Raw genomic sequence first — 27,518 nt, forward strand, 5'->3', positions numbered from 1 at the left:
TCAGCACTTGCTAAGCTTTCAGACTTCCTTCCTAACCTGTGTCAGACTGATCAAATTAAACACTCTTGAGATCCAGACCCTCAAAATAGAAACCCATTTATTAGAACACAGCTGTCTCTCTTTACTTTCCTTCTCTCCTCAGCTTAGAGATAAAGTACTTCTTGGAAATATAACGCTCTGTCTTAGAGATCACTAGGGCATCGTGAGTCCTTTAAGTGCACACCAAGGCATACTCCCAAGCTACTTGCCTTGTGAAATACAACATCTGTAAGCAATGCTTTGCCTTAGGTCTCCTGGATAGCTCTGCCTTTGAACAGCTTGACCCTTCTGCTATCTGAAGACTTCTCGCTGGCTCTACTTAGGAGGGTTTCTTGCTTCTCCCCAGGACCCCTCTGTTTATTGTCTTTTTAGAGACTACTACAGCTCATGTCTGAGTTAGCTTCTTTAGCAAATGGACCACACCCAACCTGAAACCCCATTATCTTCAAATCTATGGACTCTGATCCCAGACATTCACTGCTATTTTGTCCCCATTCCTCAGGCAGGAAAATGAAAAGAGGATTAAAAGATAGAGTGGAGCAGCAGAGATGTGTTTGTTGCCCAATTGATGCTTATTGCCCAAATCTGTGACAGACAGGAAAAATCAGCGGTATACAAGACATAGTCCCTGCCTGCCTTCAAGGGGCACAGCTGTCAAATTGACTGTATAGAAGCCAAATGATAGGTGAAGCCAGGCAGAGTCAGTCTAGAGAAATTTATCCTATGAAGGTTTCCTGCCACATGTTTTTCAAGAATTCTCAGGGGGAGTCAGATCCTTGGGGACTGAACTTTTCTAGGGACCAGATGGCAGTAGAAATCCCAGCATTACAAGTCTCTGCATCATCTCTGCAAAGCAATGGCCATGGTCTCCAGATGGCAGATGGAGATGAGGTGGCAGGCTCTTCTGATTGTATTTCATTTTCTGAAGTACTGTTGCTGTTTTTTTTTTTTTTCCAGTGCATCCATGAATTTAGTATGACATGAACTATATATTTATAAATATCCTTTGTTAGTAGGAGATTGAATTGAATTGAGAATTGGGCAAAATGAAGGAGAGGCTGATCAATTTGAGAGCTGTAGAATCTGAGAGCATTTAGGAGCTAAAGTTCTAGGTCACCAATACGATAGCTCTAATGTTGAGAAGGTAAGAAGGGTGCAATGCAGCTTGGTGCAAGTCTGTAGGGAGAGAAGTTACTAAGATGTTATTGAGACTGGTAACAGGCTTAGGGTTGTCCCAGGGTCCACTGCTGACATATCCTTTCGAGGTCACTCTGGCTTCCTTGAGAAAGCCTGTCAGCTATCCTTTGTGGCTTAGAATTTCTTCACATATTCTATAACCACAAACACCGATGAAGAGAATAAAGCTCAAGAAGTTCCTTAGAAAATGTAGCTCATGCACATTTGGTATTCTGAGATAGGGGTGGGTGACATTTAAAGAAATGAGTTAGGAAGGAGAAACAACCAGTTATCTTGGTAGTGGGAAAAGTGGAGCTGAAGATATAGCTTTAGGTTTTGGCTGGGTTTTTTCTGTCCAGCTAGCATCTGGGTGGTATCCCGGCCCAGGCCTATTTTGACCTGGTAGGTAAAGAAGAGATTCTGTCTAAGGCAGGATATAAATGTCATTATAACTTATTTTCCAAACAGATGTTTTTGATAAAGAAAAGAGGTGCTAACAATGGGCAAAAACCATAGTATACCGGATTGCATGTGATTGTACCAGGTAAAAATAGGATATAAAGTCACCCTGAATATAAATACAGGGGAGTCTCCAGACCAGAGCAATCTTGTTGATGTCTTTTTGGAGGCAAAAGATGACCAACATGAATATCCCAGTGGCTCCTGGCACAGGTGGAAGTAAAAGCCAGCCACTTGTTGGAACTGCCGTAAAGTTGGTTTTATATTACTGAAAGGCAGGGAGCTTAGTGAGGAAATCCATTATGAAAGTGGCCCAGGGAAACTGAATGCTTGGCAGGGGGCACAGAGAGCCTTTGGCATCTCCCAGCAGGTATTTGTTCTTGCGTATGGTTGTACATCATTACATTCTATTACTTTCAATTTTGACCTGCAGTTATCAAAAGTCATGAGTCAAGGAATAGGGCACCTGGGTGGCTTGGCTGGTTGAACCTCCGACTCTTGATTTCAGCTTAGGTCATGGTCTAGGGGTTGAAGGATCAAGCCCCATGTGGGCCTCTATGCTCAGTGGGGCATCTGCTTGGGATTCTCTCTCTCCCTCTGCCTCTTCCCCCACCCACGCTCTCACTCTCTCTCTCTCTTTCTCTCCCTAAAATAAATAAATAAATCTTAAAAAAAAAAAAGTCATGAGTCAAGGAAAATAGACCCTTAAATTGGTCAAAGTGAACAAGTGAACAGAGGGCAAAATTCAAGATAATCTTCTATGAAATGCAGGTGATTTGAGAGAGACTTCTCTCTGAGGCCAAGTAGAGGATTTACTTGGTCTTTTCGTATATTATTTGCCATTTCCAGATGAGGGACAAGAGGTCCAATACAAACTGGAACAGAGGATGGAACACTGTGGTGTCACAGAACCCTGTCCCCAAGGGAGGTGGGGAATCAGATTATTGAAAACACGGAGAGGAAGCATTTGCCATGTTCTGGCCGAAGGGCTGATATATGGATTCTGTACAGTATCTAAGAAGCAAGTGTTATTTCTGCAGAAAGAGTTGTCTGTTTACAAAATGGCATTGTCCAGTCATGTTTTAATGAGAGGATGCTGTAGTAGGAAGCAGCATTGACCTTATAGAGACCAGGCAAAATGCAGGCATTTCAGTGGATCCAGTGTGGAGAGGTAAGAATGATTAAGAATCAGATAGGCTAGGGGCGCCTGGCTGGCTCAGTTGGAAGAGCATGCAACTCTTGATCTTGAGGTCATGAGTTTGAGTCCCATGTTGGGTGTAGAGATCACTACTACTACTACTACTACTACTACTAAACTTAAAAAATTGGATAACACAGTGTACATTTCAGCAGCCTTCAATTGAGGACTTTAGTTCCTTCTGGAACTTAATTGATAATTCTCAGAATTACATAAAGAGTACAATGGAACAAGAAATGTTCATGATAATTTTAAAAGTTATGAAAAAATGCAGGCAAATATTAAAGTTTGAATGGCACAGGATTTGAAGCTAAAACCCAAGCAGCACCTTGTAAAATGTTGACTTCTGTTTCCCATAAAAGAATGACATTTCCTCAAACCAGACACAAAAATTTATCAGACTTTATTTTATTGCACACCTATTTTCATCAGGAGTTTATATGGCAATTTCAAAGGAGCTGCTGAGCAGCTGAAAGAGAGAGAGAGAAAATTATAGGCCATTAAACTGTTAAACAGGAGTTCTGTAGGAATCTTGCTACACCCAAAATACCCTGCCAATAGGCATGATGTTTCAAGATAACAAGATCTTTGTAAGAATCTTATTACAGCAACTGATAAGGATAGCAACCTGTATAATCAAATGTGAGATAAGGACACACTTTCAAAAGAAAGAATTTAAAACCAATTTAGAGGTAGGAGCAGAATATGAAAAAGTAAGAGATTAGGACCTTATAAATTTGGGCTCTCAAAAGGGTATTTTAAAAATAAATTACATAGGGGCGCCTGGGTGGCTCAGTCGTTAAGTGTCTGCCTTTGGCTCAGGTGATGATCCCAGGGTCCTGGGATCGAGCCCCACATCAGGCTCCCTGCTCGGCGGGGAGCCAACTTCTCCCTCTCCCACTCCCTCTGCTTATGTTCCCTCTCTCCCTGTGTCTCTCTCTGTCAAATGAATAAATAAAATCTTAAAAAAAAAAAAGATTCAAGTTCTTAAAAAAAATTGTATAGACGCTAAGAAATTTGATACCCACTGTTTATAAAGATAACTTTTTCCATTTTAAGGCAGTGCTGATTATTTCCCCCCTTGACACTTGAACCCAAATTCACACCCTTCCCTCTGGAAGAACAGAAGCCTAAGACATTTTTTGTAGCCTTTCAACTTGAGTTTACTATATCCTTGTGAGTTTTTCCTTCTCCAGGTGAAATCTGGACAGGTTAAATTTTACCTATTGTATTTTCTGGTCCCCTCCCCTCGGGTCACATTTCACTGGGTGAATGCAGATGTGGACCCAACAAGCTTAGGGGAGGGGCCACCGCCTCTTTTGTTCTGCACAGCATCCTAGCTTTCATGTGGCCTCAGGTTGCATTTACTCTACTTTGGTAGCCACATCCTTCGGAGGAAGGAGATTGTCCGAACCATGAAATGATGTAGGCCAGTGAAGCAGCAACCAGAGCTAGTCAGCTACTTCGGAGCTCATGAGGATTGGCTCTGAGGAACCCGAGTCTGTCCTGCACCTGCAGAAGGTTGCGTGCTGATGTCACAAGTTCCGTTGTGGGCAAGGGGAGCCAATTTGTTCCAGGATGATCCCAGGAAATACAAAACAAATAGGAATCTACATTAGTATGGGGCTAAACTAGACATCTCTAGCATAGTTTAAGGGCTTAAAAGCCCGAATAGAAGACGGATTCCCTAAAGCCTAGGAAGAATTCGAGGTATCTTAAAAGTTCTGCTACTTTGCAGCCTAGATTTTTACCACAGTGTTTAATGCTTCCTGGACCATAAGTGCATGCAATATTCATGCTTCACAGGCGTTGAATATTACCTCCTTTTAAAGATCTAAACACAGGAGGACATTTCTGTTGAATTTCATGTGAGTTAACTTATAAAGATGTTCTTATCTTCATGTTAATGTTTCATTTGAAAAGCAAAGCAGCCAAGCAACAAGGAATGATAGGCCTGGGAACAACTTGTTCTAGGATCTGTTTTATCTTGTCATGAGTTTATGACAATATTCAAAGGACCTCCCTTGCCCTTTAGATACCTAATCCAGGGGGAGTTATCTAATATCTTTTTTTAAGTAGTAAGCATGTATGACTATGATGATTTAAATCAGAAGACTCATTCTATTTGAGTATGAGATATAATAGCACTCAAATTTATTTTGCTAATTCAGAAGTCTTTAATTTGGAGTGGTATTTCTGAATTATCATCTGTACTATTTGCTAATAATTATAGTTGTGATTTTAGAAGTCACTGGGCATTTAATGAAGACCTGCAATATATGAAGCCATTACTTGGTATCATGTTATAATGGCTGAGATATGCTTCTGTCCTTCAAGAGAGTCACTACAAAAGAATTTGGTAAAGTATGTAAGTTAGGAAGTACATCAGAGCGAGGTATAATATACATATTTTGAGACAAAGGCATGATGAGATATTTTAACTTTTTTTAAAAGATTTTATTTATTTATTTGACAGAGAGAGACACAGTGAGAGAGGGAACAAAAGCAGGGGGAGTGGGAGAGGGAGAAGCAGGCCTCCCGGCGAGAAGGAAGCCCGATGCGGGGCTTGATCCCAGGACCCTGGGACCATGACCCGAGCCGAAGGCAGATGCTTAAGGACTGAGCCACCCAGGCGCCCCGAGATACTTTATCTTTTAAATTTAAAAAGCATTTTTACACGTTTAAATGGCTAATTAAATGATAATGTCCACATTTTTCCACTTCCAGAATGTTTTACATTGGTTTATTAAATAATGAATGTAAAGCATCCTCCAAAAAAGGTGGTCTGCTCCATTGTCTTTTCCTGTATTTTCCAGTGTTCTACATAATGAGTGTGTATGAATTTATCATCACAAAAAAGAAAACAAAATCCAAAAACTGAGCATTGTGAAAAAAAGGACTGGACTTCCCTCCCTTACAAGAACCGCCAGCTGGAGCCATCACTCAGGCAGGAAACAGGAATTCAGCGAGTGGGCCAAAGGGAGCCTCAAGTTTTCCAACAGGAAGCGACATGGAATCCGCTTCTGGCTGTCAGAGATTGCTAGTGTAAAGCTCCTGGGGAAAGATGATGCCTGCCTTTGTAGTCGAAAGGTCATTAGGGGGATTAAGCCCAGAGGCTGGCTTTGTGTAGTCTGCTTAGTTCCACTGATAGAACCAGACAACCAGCTAATTTTAGTCTAAACTATGGCATTTGGTGCCCCTATGTGATCTAGAACGAATCCTTCAAACTTCCTGGGCCATAATTCTTTCATGTGCATATAACCCAAATGTATTGGCTCCATTAGACTATGTAAACAAATGAAAGTAACATTTCCATTAAATAGCAAAATTACTTTGGAGGAGACACTACCAACTTGATTACTAGAAATTAGCTCACTGAAATGTTTCCTGGGGACATGTGAGACATTCCCCAGTACAATTTTAGGTGCACTTAGACAGAGCCTGTGTCCTCTGACTTGTCACACTGCTGCCTTGGCTCCTTAGGACACCACTGCTCTTTCCCTCTCCATACTCCCTTCAATAGGGAGCACGGGCAGGGGATACTTGTGTACCCTTCTACACCATCCCAGGCACAGAACAGGCCTTCCATTAATTCCCCTGCCCACAGGGCAGATTTGGTTTATAACATTTATCAAGACTTTACTGAGATTCTTAGGGTTAAAAAAAATGATTAAAGAAAACAATTTAGGTGATCACAAAGAAACTTTATTTCATACTTCATTAAGTGGACCGTCTCCGTTGGAGAACTGCAAAATGGGGCAGAAGTCAGGAAGTTTTTATAGAATAAAGGAAAAAGAACAAGGAAAAGAAAAATAGAAAATATCTTATTGGCTGGGGCCACACAGTCAACTTTGTTCAGAGTTGAGAAAGAGCAAAGAAATAAGCATAGAGCCCAGAGTTGGCTTGGTTTTGGGGGATTGGCTGACTAGATATACTGTAATTTTGTTCTAGTGGAGCATTTACATAAACAGGAAAGTTACGTTTTGGTTTGCTGAGGCGGTACCCTGGGCAGGAGCAGTGCCATCTTGGGCCTAGAAATTTATTTGAACACTAGCATGGGAGAGAAAAATAGAGCACAGAATAAGCTGTGAAGATACCTCCCTTCCTTGCTCCCCTTCTTCCTTTTTTCCTTTCCTTTCGTTTCCTTTCCTTTCCTTCCTTCCCTCTTCCTTCCTCCCTATGAATAGATATTGAGTAACACTATGTGCCAGGCACGTATAAGTAAAAACAGATGTGGTTCCTGCTCATGAATTCTACAGTCTAGTAGAGGAGAAAGACCAAATAATCAATCAAATAATAATCATTATAAGTTGATAAATGCATTGAAGAAAAAGTAGAGTCCAGATAGGGAGGAGCTTACCTAATCTGGGGAGTTAGGACAAGAGTTCTTAAGGAAATGAGAATACAGCTGAATGCTGAAGGGCTGAAGGATTCACAGGCATTCAGAGGCTCAGGAGGTGGAGAGAGGAAGACACCTGATACTGAAGGAAAACCTCCTGGGAAGCCTCCAAAGCAGGGAGAGTCTGGCCCTATTTTGAGGAACTGAAGGAAAGACTTTCTGAGAGGGAGAAATAAGAGCAGAAGGGAGTAAGGTAGATCATGGGTGGAATCATTAGACGCCACTGAAAGCTTTTAAGCAGGAGTGACACTGTCAGATAGGAGCTGCCCGAGTAGAAATCCCAGCCCTGTGGGGAGAGAGCACATACCTCAAATAGCAGGCAAGAAAGACAAAGCTAAGAGTGAAGTAATTGTGCTAGGAAAGGAAATATGGACTTTGTAAACTGGATAAATTTTATTTTTCAAGTATTAAAAAAGAATGATCAACATCCACACAAAGCTTGTATACAAATGCTCAAAGCAGCATTATTCATAATAGCCAAAAAGTGGAAACAATGCACATGTCTATTAAAGGATAAAAGGATAAATAAAATGTGCTATATCTATACAATGGAATCATCATTTGGCAATAAAAGGAAATGAAATACTGACCATAAGCTACATGGATGACCCTTGAAAACATCATGCTAAGTGAATGGAGACACCAATGACCACGTATTGTATAATTCCATTTATATGAAATGTCCAGAATAGGCAAATGTATAGACATTAAGTAGATTAGTGGTTGCTTAGGGCTGGGGATGAGGTGGGGTTTGACTGCTAATGGGTATAGAGTTTCTTTTAGGGGGAACAAAACTTCTAAAATTAAATTTCGGTGATGATTGCACAACTCCGGGAATATACCAAAACATATTGAATTGTACACTTTAAAAAGGGTGAATTGTATGGTATGTGGATTATATCTCAATAAAGCTGTTAAAACAGAAAATAATTTTAAAAAGAATCCAGGAACTAGGGATATCTATAGAAATGGATCTCAATCTTAAATTTCTTCTCACTTCATATTCATTGTACTCCAAATAGTTGTAGAGCAAAAGAGACCACAATGACTCTCTTGCTAGGGTGAGTTGGGAGGATCTATGGCCCTATTAATACATGTTAGAATGACAGAGTTGAGCCCATTGTTCATCTAAATTAGCAGTACCAAGCAGCTGTTTCAGTTAATCATTATGAGGACAGCAAACAGCACTCAAAACAGCACTCCATTTTTTCCAGCATTTTAAAAGAATGGTCTTAAATTGCTAAGATAATGCCTTTTCTCTTTTTAGCAGTTCTCCTTTTAAAAAGTAACCCCAAAATGTTTCTTGAAATCTTATTTTCATTAAAATCGAAGTCTTAGCTTAACTTTAAAATGTTGCCTCTGATCTTTTAAACATTTTCTATTTCTTAAATCTTGATCAGGAACATGTGAACTATTATTTATTAAATACTACTCAGGTTCAAAATAGCTACACGGAATATGAGGTTGGGCAGGTGGCAATGCTTCCGTTTTCACACTCTGAGAAGGCCAAGGTTTCTTAGGGAAGCATTCCTGGTATCTGTATTAACCAGTTTCATACGTCCTCAGCTGGTTGGTATTTGTGTGTGTGTGTGTGTGTGTGTGTGTGCGCGCGCGCGCTTGCGTGTGCTGCTGACTCCTACATTTTACAAAAATTTCATTTCCCTTTCCAGCTTCCGTCTTACTGGTGCATGCATGCCAAAGTGTAATTCAGGCTTAACCACTCTGTTGTAGGCTAAATTGTCTTGTTTTATGTATGAGGAAGCTGACACCGAGGAATGATAAGGAACCTTGATTTGGTTACTTTACCAGTTAATGAGAGGTCTTCCAGTTGGAATTTGTCCCCTGATTTCTGTTTCTTTTAGTGAAACATTTTCATTTTCTAGCCTTTAATCTCTGTCTTTTCAAATCTTATACTTAGGAATAAATATCAGGACTGAACATCACTTTATGTTGTTTTTTTTCTTAGAACTGACTTTAGGAATAGACAGAAGAGGTGGTTATCTGTGTGGTGTACGTGGAGGGAAAAAATCAAATGTGACTTTCCTTTTGGGATATTCATTTTCCCAAGGAACAAAAAAATTTCCATTAATTTCTCTTATTGTAATTAAATAGCAGTAACTGAAGATGTATCCAGATGTTTTTAACAAAAGGCAGCAAACAACACTAGGGCTCTGACCTAATGGATTCTAGAAAAGCAATGTCAAGGTCATTGGAAATTAAGCCTTTCAGGATTGTGTCTGTCTTGGACTACAAGCCTCAATCTCCTTGCTTCCTCTGTGACCTTAAAATCAATCTCTACAGGGAAGAGCTTTAAAGACAAAAAAGGGTAAAGCATAGGTGTTTCTCCCCTCTTTAGAATTCTCCAGTGATTTCCATTGCATTTAAATTCTCAATTACTGTCTTAGCTTACAAAGTCTTGCAGGATGTGGCCCATGTTTGTTTACTTCTCCAAGCTTATTTCTTCTCACTTTCTCGTATTTTCCCCCTCAAACCCAACTTGAGGCCTCTGAATTAGCTGTTTCCTTTGCCTGGAATGCTCTCTCCTCTGGTGTTTGCATGCCTGTTATGCAAATCATTGCTTAAGCGTCTCCCCCAAAGGTCCGCCCCTCAAGCAGCCACCCAATCACAATCACCATCACATCATTTACTGTATTTTCCTTGCATTGAGCTTGACGCCCACGAACATTTTTTCTTTCTCCCCTCCTCCCCCACAAGCACCCTAGAACCTAGACTCATTTGTCATCATCACTGCTCAATCGACGGCCCGGAGTAGTGTCTGACATTTGTAGTAGCTCAACAAAAATTTGTTGAATGAAGACATCAACATATGAATGCACCCGTTGTTCCCTGTCCCCCCTCCCCCAAAGAGTGCAAAATTCATAATGAGGATAAACTTCAAAATGTCTTTCTCATCTACCAGGTATTTCCACCTTTGAATAGATGTCCATGAGGAGACTGTGCAACTTGACTGGTCTAGGCCTTCCGATTCTAAATGTAAATAAGCGCACATTAGCTTTTCGTCTAGGGCTTGGTTTCTCAGTGACCAATAGTTTACTTCCTGGTTCCGATACCGTGAAAATTGGTTAGGTTGAGCACTAGGGCCCGGAGATCCCTTGATGCTAATTGTTGAGGTTCGGATAGGGCCGTCGGCCTGGTGCGCTGTGAGTGGTCCTCTCTAGAGATGCTGGGGAGAAGGGGCGGAGCCACCCCAAAGGATGAGCCTGACTTAGGCCGTCAGATCTGCTGGGGCTGCCGCTTTGGGAAGAGCCCTGGCAATCGGAAGACAGCAAAGCTAGCCTGTGGCGAAGAAGCAGCCCAGCAGACTCCAGGAGGTAAGACCAAGGGGTTGAAAGAAAGGAGGAAGGACCTGAAACCAAACCTGCAGAGCCAGCCAACGCTTGGGTATTTTGCCGGAGGAAAGGGTTAAACCGTTTCCAAGGTAACGGATCAGGAAGCGCGCAAGACGTTCGCCGCAGGTTCGTAGGTCAGCCAGGAGTTTAAAGCTCCCACGGCTGAGCGGATTCTGGCCAATAGAGAGGCCGCCTGCACGTCACGTGACGCGCGGGGCCGATCCGCTAGCTGCCCCAGAGCACGTGGGAAGGTTTTTCCTGCTCCTTCTTTCATTTTTTAAAAGCCCACCCACTTTTGCGCGGGCTTAGTCACAGAGTTCTTCTCGCGAGAGGCGCCGCACCCTCTCGCGAGAGTGAGTGGGAGGCGTGGGGACTAGGTGGTGTTGCGGACTGGAACTGCGGCGGCGGAAGCCGGGGGCGGGGAGGGCGGGGGCGGGCCGCGGGGCGGGGAGGGGGGAGGGCTGGGGGCCGGTGCGGGAGGGGGTGCCCGCCTGCTCGGCGGCTCGCGCGACCAGTCGTTGCGGGCCGGTGACATGCCTGTGAGCTGCGGACGCTGCGGCCCCCAGGTGAGGCGGGTGCGGATCCGCCCGCAACATAAGCCGCGCGTTGGCCGGGGTGGCGGCGTGGTGCGGGGCCGCGGTGGATGGAGCGGCCGGGCTTGGGCGCCCCAGCCTCTCCGCCGGCCCGCAGTCCCTGCTCTGATTTCGGGGCTGCCCAGAGCTGCGCCCTGGCACGGCGGTGGGAGGAGGGCGGGAGGAGCTGGGCTGTGGAAGGAAGCCCGCGGCACCGGGCTTGGGGGGAGGGGGTGTCCTCGGGCTCGAGACGGGTCTCCTGGGGTCCAGAGTGTAGCGGCCGAGTTGCAGCCCCTTTGAATGACAAGCTCAGTTTCCATCCCCAGGGTGGTCTTCAGAGCCGGATCTCTTCGGTGCGTAGGGTGCGTGTGCTTAGTTTGTGTTCGTGGTGCGCGCACAGGAGCTTATGCAGGAGGAGGAGGACGTTGCACTTTGTCCCCGAGCAGCATCCTTCACTGTCAGAACCCCAGAGCCATGGAACCAGGCGCAACCCAAATCTTGTGGCAGAAACGGAAGACGTCAAGCAGCTCCTGGGAGCGTTGGTGTTTGGATTTGCTGTCAGATTTTCTCTGAGGCTGTTTGTTGTTAATGGTTTAAATGCTGGCCATCCATACCCTGAATGGATTTTTATTATACCAGGCACCTACTCTGCTTTACACGAAAATATGTGGATGTGACCAAAGTATTCAAAACGTTGGTAAAATGGCAGTGGCAGTAGAATCCAAACCACGACAGTGATATAGCTTGGTAGCAATTCTGCTTTCCGTCTCCTCTAAAATCTTATTAAACTGGAGGTGGTTTAGGCTTAAGATGTTAAGGAAATTTCAGGCTGAGAAGGAACAGCTGACACACATAGCTAATGGTTTTAGTGCAAATCAGAGTTAAAAATTCTGGTTCTCTTTTCAGCTTCGTAATTATTCAGTCCGTTGCAAAACATGTAAGCTTTCCTTAGCTTCTCCCCACCATATTAGGGATATTATAGTTATATTGATTGATACTGATTTTGATACGTCTGGAAATAGAAAATTTAGAGTACTCAAAATATAAGGTACTCAGTAATGCATCGATGGTTTTAATGTCTTGTTTATGATTTTAGAGTAATTGGCAGCACAGTTCCCAGAATGATTAGTGTCAGTTAAAATAGTGCATTTTAATGAATCTTTTTAAACTTTTTGAAGTAATACCGTGGTTTTTCTTACTTTCTTATGTTCCTTCTGGCAAAACTACCCAGGGTTGACAGTGAATTTCATTGTTAGTTGTGGCTGTGAGTAACAGAGCAGTTTATGAGAGATTAAAGAATTTAAGGCCGTCAGAACAAATGGGTTCCCAGGCTGAACTGGTAACTAGTGATTAGTGAATGTACCCAGATAACTGCACTATTGCTAAAGGCCTAGAGGTATACTCCTAGGCTAGTGACATTTCTGAGTTGTTGAGGATAGGGGACTTGCTGAAGACCCTGAACTCACAGAAGAGAGTTTCTTTAGCTTCTAAATTCCTGGGATAAATCTAGAATCTAAAGAAATCCTCCTTTACCTTTAGAGGCTGGAAGGAGGATAGTACATTTAATTTTTTTTTTTTTTAATTCCAGGAACTTACTGTCTGGAAAAAGAAATCAAATCAGGTGACACATTATAGGTCATTTTTAGGGGAAATTTCCACTTATAAGTAGGCAGTGGAGTTCTGTTGCATACTTGAAGAAAATGTGAAAAACTTAGGAAATGTCTTTTTGAGAATGGGCAAAAGAGACTGGTCTAGATTTAAAAAGTTCCCTCCCATTCCATCTTGGCAAACTGATTTTCAGGGACAGAAAAACAGATTTTTTTACTAGTCTTTATAACCTTTTGGTACGGGTTTCAAGCTTTTAGCATGTAGATATTTGTTGTTTTGTCTCTCCTTTGAAAAGTAATTGAAGGGGGGCGCCTGGCTGGCTCAGTTGGTGGAGCATGTGACTCTTGATTTTGGGCTTGTAAGTTTGAGCCCCACGTTGGGTGTAGAGATTCCTTAAAAATAAAATCTTTAAGCAAAAAGAAAAGTAATGAAGTAGTTTTGGGTAGGATAATTATTTAGGCAAGCCGAATGTGTTCTTTTTCTGTCAGGTGGCCTGGATTTTAGTAATAAAGTCAACCACTTGGAATGAGGATGGGACGAGTCAGGAAAAGATCTACACTTAGTTTGGGCTTGACTGAAGGGTGTATCAACTGGTAAGTTAGGGAAAGGAAAGAAAAATACTATATTAGTTTTGAAACAGACCAAAAATATCCAGATGTCTTCATTCTGCCACTCGTCTTTGCATATAAAAGTTCATTTTATTGTTAAATACTTATTAGAGCAAATGTGTTTGAAGTGTATGGAGACTGAATAGGTTAAAAGGTGAAAAGTTAACATTTTTTGATTAATCTGAGAATGTTTCATGAGAAAAAAATAAATGGCGTGGTCGTCTGGAATAGATTGGATGTAACTTGAATGAAGATGAGGCAAAAGAGAGAGTTTGGGCTTTGGAGTCAGTCAGATCTATTACTTAATACAGGTGAGCCTCCATTTCCTCATCCCTGATGGCGAAGAGTCAAAATACCTCAAAGTTATTTTGAAGCACGTAGTAAATAGCTGCTTATTCAGTGTTTATCCTTTGACCTCTTTTAATGGCTTGAGGATTATTTGGCTGCAAGAGTCAAAAACCCCCTTGAATGAACTTAGTTAAAAAAGGCATTTGTCGTAACAGTTGGAGGACTGCCTCTGAAGCCCATTGCGTGAAGTCCAGCTCAGGATCCTGGGAACTAGAAAATCTTCAGGCAGTTAGGTACTCTTCCAGTTTTTCTCTGGGAACACACGGTCTTGTCTCTGCTACTCTGGACTCGATCTGTTCCAATTTCTTTTAAATTGGCTCTCTTTAAAGCTCTTGGTTTCTGCTGCCCTCTGACTTTGGTTAGCATGAAACCTTGGTTTGCTGTGGTGCCAACTCACTTTGCTTTTGCAGCATGGTTCTCAGCAAGTGTCTCCCTGTCTTCATTCTGAATTTCTGGGAAGATAGTCCTGTGGGCCCGGTATCTACTTGTCGTCCCTTTGGCTGAGGAAAGGGGAAGATGGGAATGGGAAAATGGATGGGAAGGAGATTAGGTATGTCTAAGTTTGTACTTTTTTTTTTTTTTTTAAGATTGTAAAAAAAATGTATTTATTTGAGAGAGAAAGCAGAGTGAGCCAGAGAACGCCAGTGGCGGGGCGGAGGGGAGCAGGGGCAGAGGGAGAAGCCGACTCCCCTCTGAGCAGGGATCCCAGGATCATGACCTGAGCTGAAGGCAGACGCTTAACCGACTGAGCCACCCAGGCGCCCCCAGTTTGTACTTTTTTAGACTGGGCACTGCAAGTTTTTAATAAAGAGGGGACGGACAGGGAGGAAATGATGGGTACCTCTGGTGTAATTTAACATCCTGCCGTTTGAGTTTTCCCCCCAGTATTACACTGAACTTGCTCTCAGTAATGGTCTCCTTCAGGACAGAGTCTTCTAGGTTTGTAAGTTAAGGCGAATTACGTAAGCGTTTTGTGCCTCAGTCTCTTTATGTGTAAGATGGGTATAGTAACACCAACTTCTGTTGTGAGAAGTGTGAATTCTGTTTAACAGCCATTAAGCAGCACCCGACTGACACAGTGTAAGGATGTGGTATCATCACTTCCCGCTGCATACTGCGATCGAGGCTCCTGTGGCATTCAGCGATGAAAGAATATCATTTCTGCCCTCAGGAGTTTAGAAGTTTAATACCATTCCATACCATTCCAGACATAAAATTATTTCTTGACTCCAGTGACACTAAATTTTTCAAATCTCTACTCTTGCTTTTCCAACTGCCCCGTATTTGTGGTATTTGTTTACCTGCCCAGCAAACCTTTATCATGGTTGTCCCCTTAGATTCTTTCTTGATCTAGGAAGTCTCTAGGATCAGCTTTCAAGTTCTGTATGTATAGATGGTTCCTAGAATAACAACTCTAGCTCTCACCACCCCAACTAATGTATGTATTTTAGGTGCCTTTTGGATATTATATTGATAGAACACTGTCTTCCAGTTACCCTGTAATTGGCAAAGGCTCCACTTTTCTTCCTGCTCCCCAAGCTTGCAATCTTAAAATTATCTTTCACACTCTTCTTTCTTTTTGATGCCTTAGATATCCTGTCAGTTAATAGGTTTTGCACAGGCTTTTAGGATGCCTCGTATGTACCAAGCACTGGGCCATTGGCAAAGCAGATCCATTCACTCATTCCTGCTACTGGCGGATTAGGGTAGTGCCTTATTACTATTTGCAAGAGCTAATTAAATGTCTTTTCAGCAGTATATTCTTTGAGTCATGGTGTTGTAGATGTCACTGATGAATGGTTTCCTGGGTTAAAATTCTGAACATATTTTTTGTTAAAATAATCTTGTAGATGGGGGTTATGTAGAAGATTAAGAATATTACTTAAACTTCTAAGCCATGTATTGAAAGCACAGCCTGAAGATTTTAGGTTGGTTTGTTTTTTTTTTTAAGCTGTGTTTATTGTTGGTATAAGGAAACTAGAGGAGCAAGGATCTTAATAGATAATCACAGGTCATACACAAATTGGGTCTTTTTTATGGTTAATTACTGTTTTGAAAGAGAAAGTAATAACTGATAGCTGTGGTATTTTTAGGTTTTATGTCAAACAGCAAGTCTTCTTAAGGAAGAAGCAAATATTTGAATTCCTGCTATATCAATTCCTGCTGTATCAGATACTGTTTTTACATATATTATGTAATTGCATTCTTATAGCAATCCTGTGAAGATGAGCCTTAGCTTCCTGATTTTGCAGAAAAGGGAGATAGCATCACCTTTATGCCACTGTTTGCCTATTAGGTATTATTCTGTTTTGTTTTTAATGGTTGCTCTAGGGTTTACAAGACAACTTTAACTTATCAATATCATTTTTTTGTATACTGTAGGAACAGCATTTTTTTTTTTAACTCCAGCCTACCACACTGTGTTGGTTTTATTTTGTCATGCCTTTTACTTGTGTATGTTGTAAACCCCATTATATGTTGTTATTACTTTTAGTTTAAATAGTTATTTTTTAAAGGAATTAAACAAGGAGAAAATATCTCTATAAAATATCTTTTGTATTACCCTCATATTTACCCTTTTAAGCATTCTAAATTCCTTGTTTAGATTCAAACTTCCATCTGGTATTGTTTTTCTCTTGCTTATTATTCTAGTGATGGTTGGCTAGTGATGAATTCTCACAGCTTTTTTAGTTCAAATAAACTTATTTTGCCTTAATTTTTGAAAGATATTTTCATTGGGTATGGATATCTCAGTTGACACTTTTTAAGAAAAAATATTTACTTATTTGAGAGGGAGAGAGAGAAAGAGAACATGTGCACGAGCGTGGGGAGGGATGGAGGGAAAGGGAGAGAGAGAGAGCCTCAAGCAGACTCCCTCCTGAGCACGGGAACCCACGAGGGGCTCTATCCCGGGACCCTGAGATGAAATCTAACCCATGACCTGAGTCGAAATCAAGAGCTGGACCAACTGAACTGAGCCACCCAGGCACCCCATCCGTTGACACTTTTTTGAGATGTTGCTCAATTATCTTATTTATGGGCCAGCATAGTTTCTGCCAGGAAGTCTGCTGTCTTTCTTTGTTCCTCTGTATGTAATGTATACTTTTCTTTCTTGCTTAAGATTTTTCTGTCACTAGGGCGCCTGAGTGGCTCAGTCGTTAAGCGTCTGCCTTCGGCTCAGGTCACGATCCCAGGATTCTGGGATCGAGTCCCGCATCGGGCTCCCTGCTCGGCGGGAAGCCTGCTTCTCCCTCTCCCACTCCCCCTGCTTGTGTTCCCTCTCTCGCTGTGCCTCTCTCTGTCAAATAAATAAATAAAATCTTTAAAAAAAAAAAAAAGATTTTTCTGTCACTAGTTTTCAGAAACTGCGTTATGATGTACTTGGTGTGGTTTTCTTTTTGTTTATTTTTCTTAGGGTTTGTTGATCTCCCTTGCATCTGTCAGTTTGCGGTTTTCATCAACTTTTGGAAATTCTGAGCCACTTTGTTTTCATATAGTGTTCCTCTCCCCCACATTCTTGGGGAGTCGAGTTACCTTTCACAGTGAATCACTGATGCTGCTTTGTTGTGGGTTTCTTCTCTCTATGCTTCATTCTGGATAGCTTCTATTGCTATGTCTTTAAAGTTCATATTCTCTTGTAGTTCTCTAATCTGCTGTTGATTGTACCCAGTATGTATTTTGATTTAGATTTATTTTTATCTCTAGAAGTTTGGTTTGGATCTCTTATATTTTCTGTTTCTCTCCTTAGGACCATGTTTTCCTCTCCCTTCTTGAGTATATGGAACATTTGTAATACAATTTTAACATCTTTTCTGTTCATTCCATCATCTTTGTCATTTCTGGATCTGCACTTAATGGTTATGGGTCATATTTTTCTCCTCCACTGGTAATTTTTGACTGTGTGCTAGCCATTGAGTTTTCTGCTGTTGCTTGCTTGATTTTGTTGTATTTTTTTTTTGAACCTTGCTTTTAAGCTTTGTTAGGGTGACTACAGAACAGCCTCTGGTGTAGTGCTGACTTAGTCCCCCAACTTAGATGATTTCCTTCTAAGGAGGCCATCCTTTGCCTAACATATTACAAGGTTTTTCCCACTCTGGTTGGTGGGAGTGCAAATTATTCCAAGCCCTGTCTGGCTCTAGGTATTGTTTGGCTTGCTGCTCTTTGGTAGGTAATTATTTCCCCAATCTCTGATACTCGGCACAGATCAGTATTCAACCAAAGACCCTGAAAGAACCCATCGGCAATTCTCTGATGCTTTCAGTCTTGTGAGCTCTCTCTCCAATGCGCTGCCCTGCAAATTCTAGCCACCTTGACCTTCCCAGACTCTCATCTCTGTCTCTGCAGCTTGATGAGACCGCCATACTGCTTGGCTTTCTTTTGTCCATGCTGTGACCTGGAAATAGCTGGCAGCTAGTGTTTCCCTTCTTTTAGCGGTCATAGGCCTGGATTACCTGTTGTCTAATATCTGAAAACTCATGTTTCATATATTCTGCCCTGCTCTGTTGTATTTATATTTAACAGAATATTAATTTTTTTTTAAAGATTTCACTTATTTATTTGAGAGAGAGCATGAGAGTGGGGGAGGGTCAGAGGGAGAAGCAGACTCCCTGCTGAGCAGGGAGCCCAATGTGGGACTCGATCCTGGGACTCCAGGATCATGACCTGAGCCAAAGGCACTCGCCCAACCAACTGAGCCACCCAGGTGCCCCAGAATATTAATTTTTAATGCTTGGCCATTTGGAATTTGGCCAACATGTTTTTGGAGCATTTGTTATAAATATCAAATATTATAGAATTAGAAATTATTGGAAACTTTTATATTTTCACAAATAATTCATTAAATGTAGAAGTACCTGTGTAAACATTTAAAGGTATACTTTCCTTTTTAAAGACTTTTTATTTATTAATTCAGTAGATGTTTGAATGCCTTCTGTGTTAGAATACAAATACAATAAAACATTTTTGTCCTCAAGGAATTCACAAAAGGAAGGAAAAATGCAAACAACGACACCAAAAGAATAAAGGACAAACCACTTTGGGAACATAAAGGATGTGGCTACTGTTTGGGCAAAGAGGGATAGATGAGATGAGCCAGGTCTTCCTCAAGGAGGGAGGTCCTTGAACTGATACATGAAGAGTAAGTAGCAGTTCAGCTGATGGAAGAGAGGGTAGATTGGCGGGAAGTTGAGGAGGGAGCCAGGTCAGGATTGGGGATTGACTAGATGTGGTAATCTGTAGGGATTGAGGGAAAAGCCAGTTTCCAGGTTGGCCTGCTGGCTTAGTTGGTTTACTGGCTCTTACTGATGGAATACAGAAGAAGATTGTTTAGAGAGAACGTTTTATTCAATTTTTTGGACATTCTGATTTTGGAGTAACTGGGATATTTAGTCAGAAGTATCTAATAGAAAATTGGACCAGGGAACTGAAACTCAAGTGCAGGAACTGAACTGGAGATAGACATTAGGGAGTTATTTGTACAGTTAAAACCAAAGGTAGAGATTAACTGTCCTTGGAAAACTAGGTAGAATGAGTACCACAAAGGACAAGGATGGAGGTTAGAAATGTTAGCATTTGAGTAACAAGTTGTGAAAAAATTTAGGGAAACAGACTAATGTAGTGGCTAGAGAGATGAAGTGTCTCTTAATCAGAAATTACAGAGGGTACTCGTTAAAGATGGAGATTTCAGGGTTCTATGTAGACCTGAATCTGGATCTTTGGAGGTGAGGGGTTGTTAAAAATAAGGTGATCCACATGTGTACTGAAGTTTGAGAACCAGTGCCATAGGAAGAGGGTCAAGATAGGATAAGAGTGTTGGTAGAAGACAAGGAGCGTGTTTCAGAGACTCCTTGGCTTGGTTAACTCATGCTATAAAAAGGTCAGGAAATAGATGATGTCAACTTGAAAATTTCTTAGGCCAGAGGAGAGGAGGAAAGACTTGGAAGTATTTGTTTTCTGATTATGAAAGGACTTAGACACATCCAGAAAAATAAAACTCATATAATTGCATCTACCCAGGTAAAAAACAATGTTTATACCCATTTAGTAGATGTTCTTTTTTACATTGTGTATATAAATACACATGTGCAGTCATACAGATTTTACACAAAAACGGGATACTGTGAGCATGTGGAAATTTGTCTTCTTTTACTTAACAACGTATCATCTTCCCATATTATAGTTATATGACATTTCATAACATTAAAAAAAGTCCAAGCTGTCATGAATGACCACTGTCATAAGTTTAGTCTGTATCCACTCTAGTATCTCCTAGACATGTGCAAATATACACACACAGTTGCATGTATATGTAATTATTTTTTAACGACAAGTAGCTTGCTTTTTACCTTAATATTTTATGGACTTGCTGTCACATCAGTGTGTATTGATCTAACTCCAACAACTGGTAATAATCAGTCATACAAATGTAGTGTAATTTGATGGACTTCTACATTATTTTTAGTTTTTTGTTTTGTTTTGTTTTAGTGAACATTCTTTCACATATATCTTCATGAATTTTGTGCAAGTGTATATGCAGGATAAATTTTAAGAAAGGAAATCACAGGATCCAAGATAAGTGTAATTTATTCAAAGTGTCCCATATGTCTGTTTTCTATACTCTCTATAATTGTTTCTCTAATGCTTTCATCTGTTTTTATTCTGTGATATTTCTTAAGACTTCGTTGGCGTTCTAGTACTTTTAGCAATATCCATTCTGCTTTTTGGTTGCTTCTAAAGGGATTTCATTTATTTCATGGTATTTTTATTTTTTAATTTATTACTTATTTGTTTAGTTTTAAGGATTTTATTTCTTTATTTGAGAGAGAGAGTGTGTTGCACACACAAGCACGGGAAGGGGCAGAGGGAGAGGGACAAGCAGACTCCCCGCTGAGCAGGAGCTCAACATGGGGCTCGATCCCAGGACCCTGAGATTATGACCTGAGCCGAAGGCAGATGCTTAACTGACCGAGCCACCCAAATGCCCCTGTTTCATGGTGGTGTTTTTATATGCTGTGTTTTTACTGAGCTCTAGCAGCTTTCTTTTCAGTTGTTTGCCTTGTCTATCTGTACTTCCTGTCTCTGATCTGCTTTCAAACAAATGATCTAGATTCACTTTAATTTCGTTGTAGAGAAACACACTTCGTTATTCCCTACTTAGGACTCTTGTTTATTTACCTATAATAGGGCACAAATCAAAAAAGCATTCAGTGGAAAGTTTATTATCATAACACAAAGGTGTTTAGAGGAAAATACTGTAGTTTTGCCCCTCTTGTGAAATCTTTTTAAAACTACATTCTCTCGGGGCACCTGGGTGGCTCAGTTGGTTAAGCGTCTACCTTCGGCTCAGGTCATGATCCCAGGGTCCTGGGATCGAGTCCCGCATCGGGCTCCCTGCTCTGCGGGAAGCCTGCTTCTCCCTCTCCCACTCCCCTGGCTTGTGTTCCGAACCTCTCTCGCTGTCTCTCTGTCTGTCTGTCAAAAAATAAATAAAAAATCTTTAAAAAAAAAAAAAAAGAAAGAAAAACATCTTCTAAAAAACCAAAACAAAACAAAACTACATTCTCTCTAATTATATAAGATGCTGAAGAAACCCTGCTCTGTTGCTCTTTCTCCCCCATTTGTCTTTGCTTCATTTCCAAAGGTCTGCTTTACCAGAAGTATGAGTCATACCATCTCGTGTTGGATTCACTTGAATGGACTGTCGCAAAGATTATTCTCTGATAGGTTTTTCCCTTTGTGAGATAGTATTTTACTTATGTGTTAAGTTAAACACAAAGGGATGGAGTAGGGCTCAGAAAATGAGTGAAGATATGGAACTAAATATAGTTTCTTTTTTATTAATACAAATTCTGAGGGACCGTTCTGAAAATAGATAATACGAGTTTTGGGTGGCATGATTATATTTGTCTGAATTTTTCTTTCTTTCTTTAGTATATTTATTTATTTTTATTTTATGTTCTTAGTGTTCCTTCATAGATCTGTTGAATGTTGGGTTCCATTTTGCTTTAGTACTCAACTGTGAAGAGAGTGTTCTCTCTAGGTCTGCTATTCAGGAGTATTGTAGTAGAGCACTGGGGTAATTAGAGGTGTCAAATGCAGGCAGGATGTTGTCTCAGCACCCTGGCTGCCCGCAAACTCCTTGTCACTGTCTCTTGTGCCTCAGGGGCATGGCTTGTCACAGCACCTTCCGGTGAGCGGCTCATCTAGATAATTGGTCACCTTCTCTTCTGAGTTAGTGTGTCATCTTTCCTCCTGTTGACTTCAGTTAGCAGCTGCAAAGGTGATTGCTGTTTCCCATCTCTTTCCCCCATTTCGCCCTTTTAGGAGTCCGAGAAAGGGACAATGCTTTGTGTGCTCCTTCTCTGTCCTTCAGTGTCGTTTTGAATGTGCATCATGGGGGACTGCATCTGGGTTATTCAGTCACTCTCCCGTTTCTGGCATCTAGAGGGCTTATTGTTTCTAATATAAAGTGTGATGAACTGCTTTTCAAACCTTTACACACTCCAGAGGGGTGGTTAAGAGCCTGGGGGCTAGAGTTTGGTTTAGATTTGAATCTCAGCTCTCCTGCTTACTGTGTGGGCCGGGGCGAGTTGCCTAACTTCCCCTTTCCTCAGTTTGTCTCACTGTAAAACTGGAGTACTACTCTCCCAGTCCTAAGGATTTCATGAGATGTTCACATAAATCCCTTAGCAAAGTACTTGGGGTTTTATGAGCTCTCATTTGGACCCTCGTTGCTTCGGGATCATTGCTTTCTTTGATGAATTCCCAGAAGGAGAATTATTGTATTAAAGCATAGGAATATTTTCAAAGTTTTGATCTGTATTACATGGCTGCCCACACGAAAGGTGCCAATTGACTCAGGTGCCGAGTTTGAGAATTTTGCTTTTCTGGAACCTTATGTTGGCCTTTGTATTTTATAGGCTTTATGTAACGTTTAAGACAAGTCCCTTTGCCTCTGAGGGTTTCTGGCAGTTGAAGAGAACTCTGTGGGGAAAAGGAGAATGAGTTGGCTGGGAAATACAAAAAGATTATTGTCTTGCTTTGGCCACATAAACTTTTTTTTTTTTAAAGATTTTATTTATTTATTTGAGAGAGAGAGAATGAGAGACAGAGAGCATGAGAAGGAGGAAGGTCAGAGGGAGAAGCAGACTCCCTGCTGAGCAGGGAGCCCGATGCGGGACTCGATCCCGGGACTCCAGGATCATGACCTGAGCCGAAGGCAGTCGCTTAACCAACTGAGCCACCCAGGCGCCCCTGGCCACATAAAACTTTTATATTTACACCCTGTTTTGAGAATTTGGCCCCCTTGATCATTTTGGTCCATAAGTAAAAATTTTAGTTTTTCTTTTACCTATCATGTATAGTTTCCAAAGTATCTTTTTTTTTTCTATTAGGTTATGTTAATCACCATACATTACATCATTAGTTTTTGATGTAGTGTTCCATGGTTCACTGTTTTACGTATAACACCCTGTGCTCCATTCAATGCGTGCCCTCTTTAATACCCATCACCAGGCTAACCCATCCCCCCACCCCCTCCCCTCTAGAACCCTCAGTTTGTTTCTCAGAGTCCATAGTCTCTCATGGTTCGTCTCCCCCTCCGATTTCCCCCCCTTCATTTTTCCCTTCCTGCTATCTTCTTCTTTTTTTTTTTTTTTTTTTAACATATAATGTATTTGTTTCAGAGGTACAGGTCTGTGATTCAACAGTCTCACACAATTCACAGCGCTCACCATAGCACATACCCTCCCCAATGTCTGTCACCCAGCCACCCCATCCCTCCCACCCCCCACCACTCCAGTAACCCTCAGTTTGTTTCCTGAGATTAAGAATTCCTTATATCAGTGAGGTCATGTGATACATGTCTTTCTCTGATTGACTTATTTCGCATTTCCAAAGTATCTCCTATAAATTATTTTCCATTTGGTTCTTACGATAAACTTCTTCAGAAAGTAAGTTGATATATACATTGAGGAAACAGATCCAGAGATACTGCAATTTACCTAGAGGAAACAAAGCTAATGAGAGGTAGAATAGGGACACAAATGGTACTCTTCTGAGTCCTGGTATATTGTTCTTTATCTTGGGCTTTTGGGACCTCCCTTGCCTTACTCAAAATCCTGCTTCAATTCTAGTCATTAATCAAATTTTATTGTTAAGGAGACCACTAGGATTAATTCTAGTTCAGAATAGAATATCATCATAATTCTTTGTTAAAAATTAGAATCTGGAAATCTCTAGAGGGAGGTGCATATGTGTGCATGCATGCATACACACTTTGATTTTCTCTCTACGGTGAAAGAATATAAAATTAGAACTCCACCAACATTTAATTTGTTTGCCGTTCTGATGGAAAGTAGGTTCACGCTTGGTTTTTGCATATATGTCTCTTCATAGTGTAAATTTATATTAATCAGATGTTTTAAAAACCTCAACTAAGTTATTCTTGGTAAGGCCAGTTTGACTGAAACTGTTTCTTAAATTTTATTCATTCAAATTTTTAAATTATTTAGTGACTTAGAATTTAGTTCCTCTTCTCATTCTTTATTATAAGGAAATACTTTCCTTCCAAGTCTCTGAACCCCAGAGGGCTGTATTGCTTTGTTCTCCCTGTATGCATAGCGTGAGCACAAGTAGATTTTAAATGGACAAGGTACTGTGATTAGATGTGAATATTGAGTACTTAATGCCCAAGTTGATTTAAGCTTTCAGAGGTACTTTCTTAAAACATTGATAAAAAGTTAAGTTCTTAGTTTTAGAGTTTCTTCCAAGGTCTCTGTGTGCATGTGTGTGTGTGCATGTGTTTTAAGTACTCTTAATCATTTAACTTGGATGTTTTTTGAACTCTGCTCATTGGTGTGCTGTTAAGATTCCTAAGTAAGGAGTTTGTTACTGTTTATGGGATTTTATTTGATATATACAGGTTCATAGTCTCATTTGTATATTATCAAATATTTCTGCCCAAGAAATAAGGAGTAGAGCATTCACACACTCACAGTTGCTGTAGGATTCGAGTGACTTTTGGGAGGCAAGAAGGCTGGGATTCTTTTGTGATACTATTTTAGGTTTTCCAAACATTTCTTTCTTTTTTTTTTTTGTTAAAGCAAAGTTAAAGTTTATTGAGCTATAGTACAAAGCTCCCGAAGAGGGAGGGGACTTGAGAGGGTTACCCACCAAACATTTCTTATTAAGACTTTTTACAAATACTTTATTTGTAAAAAGCAAAACAAAACACAAAGGCAGTGAGATTGAATAGATAAGGGCAGACTACTTAAAATAATTTTTTATGTCTTAGAATTTTAATGTTTTTATTTTTTTTTTAAATGACTGAATTTAGGGGCGCCTGGGTGGCTCAGTCGTTAAGCGTCTGCCTTTGGCTCAGGTCATGATCCCAGGGTCCTGGGATCGAGCCCCGCATCGGGCTCCCTGCTCAGCGGAGAGCCTGCTTCTCCCTCTCCCACTCCCCCTGCTTGTGTTCCCTCTCTCGCTGTGTCTCTCTCTGTCAAATAAAGAAATAAAATCTTTTAAAAAAAAAATGATTAAAAAAAAAATAAATGACTGAATTTAAAGAAGTTATTTTAGTACAGAATGCTTGCCTGAATCACTAAAATCAGTAAATTAGTTGTTTTCTTTTAATATGTTTTCCTTAGGTGTCTTATGGATTAATTCTTCATTGATTACATACAACAGCAATATAGTTATGGCGACCTTCCAGACTTTGAGAAGCAGTCACATGAAGACTAGAGCATCTGTCAGAAAAGTAAGTTCACAGTATTAGATTCCTTTTAGTGATAGTTGTAAAAAAAATGTGGATCATTTTTTTAAATCTTGTTATGCAGCTGATATGATATTTTTGTTTTTAAATGAATCTCAATATTGTAATTAGTAATACTGAAATCTTGCAAAGATTGGCATGTATGAAAATAGTGATAAGAAATCATGAAGTCAGTCAACCTTATTTCCCAAAGATCACAATGCCTCTCCGTTTCTTCTCAGCAGATAGTTTTCTATCTTCTATCTTCTCAAGATTTTCCGTCTTTTAACAATATAAGCATCAGGTATAAATTTTCTTATGTACCTTTACCTTTGCCCTCAAATATTACCATTTACTCATTTATTCATTCAGCAAATATAAATTTGAGTGTTTATTGTATGCCAGGTCCTGTGCTAGGTACTAGATAATCAGTAGTGAGCAAATTAAATACGATTCCTGATCCTCTTTCTAGTCTGAGGGAGAACCCTCTCTCTTCCACTTAAGACAGTTTGGTTACCCTTCCATTTCTTGACCTTTTTTTCCCTAACATTTTATTATGAAAAATTTTAGGCATACAGAAGAGTTAAAACCATAGCACACCTAAACATAAACTTGCATACCAACCATCCATATTCAACAGTTATTAATACAGCAACCCTTGAACAACATGGGGGTTAGGGGTGCCAACCCCCTGTGCAGTCCAAGATCCATGTATAAGTTTTGGCCCCCCAAAAACTTTACCACTAATAGCCTACAGTTGACTGGAAGCCTTACCAATAATTTAAACAGCCAATTGACACATATTTTGTGTGTTATATGTATGATATTCTGTATTCTTAACAATAAATTCTAGAGAAAAGGAAATGTTATTAAGAAATCATAAGGAAAATACATTCACAGCAGTGAACAGTGTTCATTTAAAAAAATCCACCCGTGAAATTCAAACCTGTGTCGTTCAGAGGTCAACTGTACTTTGTTTTATTTGCTCTGTGTGTGCATGTGCGCACACATACGTGTTTACTTTCTGGCAGAACTACTTGAAAGTTAGGCTTAATGTCTCTTCACTCCTGAATCGTGCTTCTCCCAGGGATTATCGTATCCTCCCACATAACAATTATGCAGTTATCACATAATAATATTGGATTCAGTCTAGACTCCTAGGCCTTGAGTTACATTTGATGCTTATGACTTATTTATGTTACTTTTGGTCTGAGAGTTTCTCCTTTTTTATTTATTTATTTATATATATATAGATTGATTTCTTATAGGCCAGTTTCTTATACAATGTCCCATATACTAGATCTGTGGTATTTAACTTATTCCTCTCTCTTCTACATTTCATAGACTCTAGAAGTTTGGTGTCAAAGCTTGATTAATTCAGGTTAAACATTTTTGGCAAGACTACCTCATTAGGATGATGTGAGGACAGAATTTCAGGTTCTCATGTGATCAGTGAAGCAAGAATTGCTCAGTTGATGAAGGTAGTAATGCTGCCAGAACTGTCCATTTAAAAGTGTTTTCCATTTTCTAGTTATCAAATAATCTATGAGATGATACTTGGCTGTGTGCAAATTCCTTGTTTTTTTCCCAAAAACTTTTTATCTAATATTTTTGGCATCCTTGATGACCCTTTCCTGAATCTGTTATTTCCTAGAAGCTGCAAAATGATGATTTTCCTAATATTACCATTCCTTTTACATTTATTAGCTAGAATTTTTAAAGAAAAGCCTTCTCTCATTAATCTTAAATGAACTACGGTTATCTCTTATCAAGCCTGAGTAAATGCTTTTGAATTACCAATTTTCAGATTAATAATGTGGTGGAATAGGCAAGTGAATTTATTTCCATTCATTTATTCATTTGTATTGCTCTGGATTCATGGATTTTAAAAATACTATGTTTTATAATCTTTTATTTATTTATAGTTACTTATTCATTTACTTATTTAAGTAGCTCAAGGGATCTCAGACGTGGTCCCCTCTGAGCTGGTGCCTATGTCCTATTGTGTT

At 40.3% G+C, this 27,518-nt stretch overlaps 1 protein-coding gene across 7 annotated transcripts in view; it reads left to right on the forward strand.

Annotated features, from left to right (window-relative positions):
* The first annotated feature begins 10,455 nt into the window (after positions 1-10,455).
* Positions 10,456-27,518, forward strand: part of AKAP11 (A-kinase anchoring protein 11) — a 65,135-nt gene continuing 48,072 nt past the window's right edge. For 3 of the 7 annotated variants that reach the window (XR_010409992.1, XM_064586058.1, XM_064586059.1), the window contains exons 1-2: positions 10,456-10,603; positions 25,406-25,515. Coding sequence is in view for 6 of the 7 variants with exons in the window: in XM_064586058.1 (XP_064442128.1) it covers positions 25,456-25,515 (60 nt within the window). In the remaining variant the exon portion in view is untranslated. Of the gene's footprint in view, positions 10,604-11,039; positions 11,188-13,969; positions 13,991-25,405; positions 25,516-27,518 lie in introns of those variants that run through there. The other 4 variants (XM_045869506.3, XM_045869507.3, XM_045869508.3 and 1 more) reach the window with 3 other exon arrangements.

This window comes from Mirounga angustirostris, unplaced genomic scaffold (genome assembly GCF_029215605.1).
Source record: "Mirounga angustirostris isolate CCGP_5_RB_7025 unplaced genomic scaffold, mMirAng1.0.hap1 SCAF_3, whole genome shotgun sequence".
Classification (NCBI taxonomy): domain Eukaryota; kingdom Metazoa; phylum Chordata; class Mammalia; order Carnivora; family Phocidae; genus Mirounga; species Mirounga angustirostris.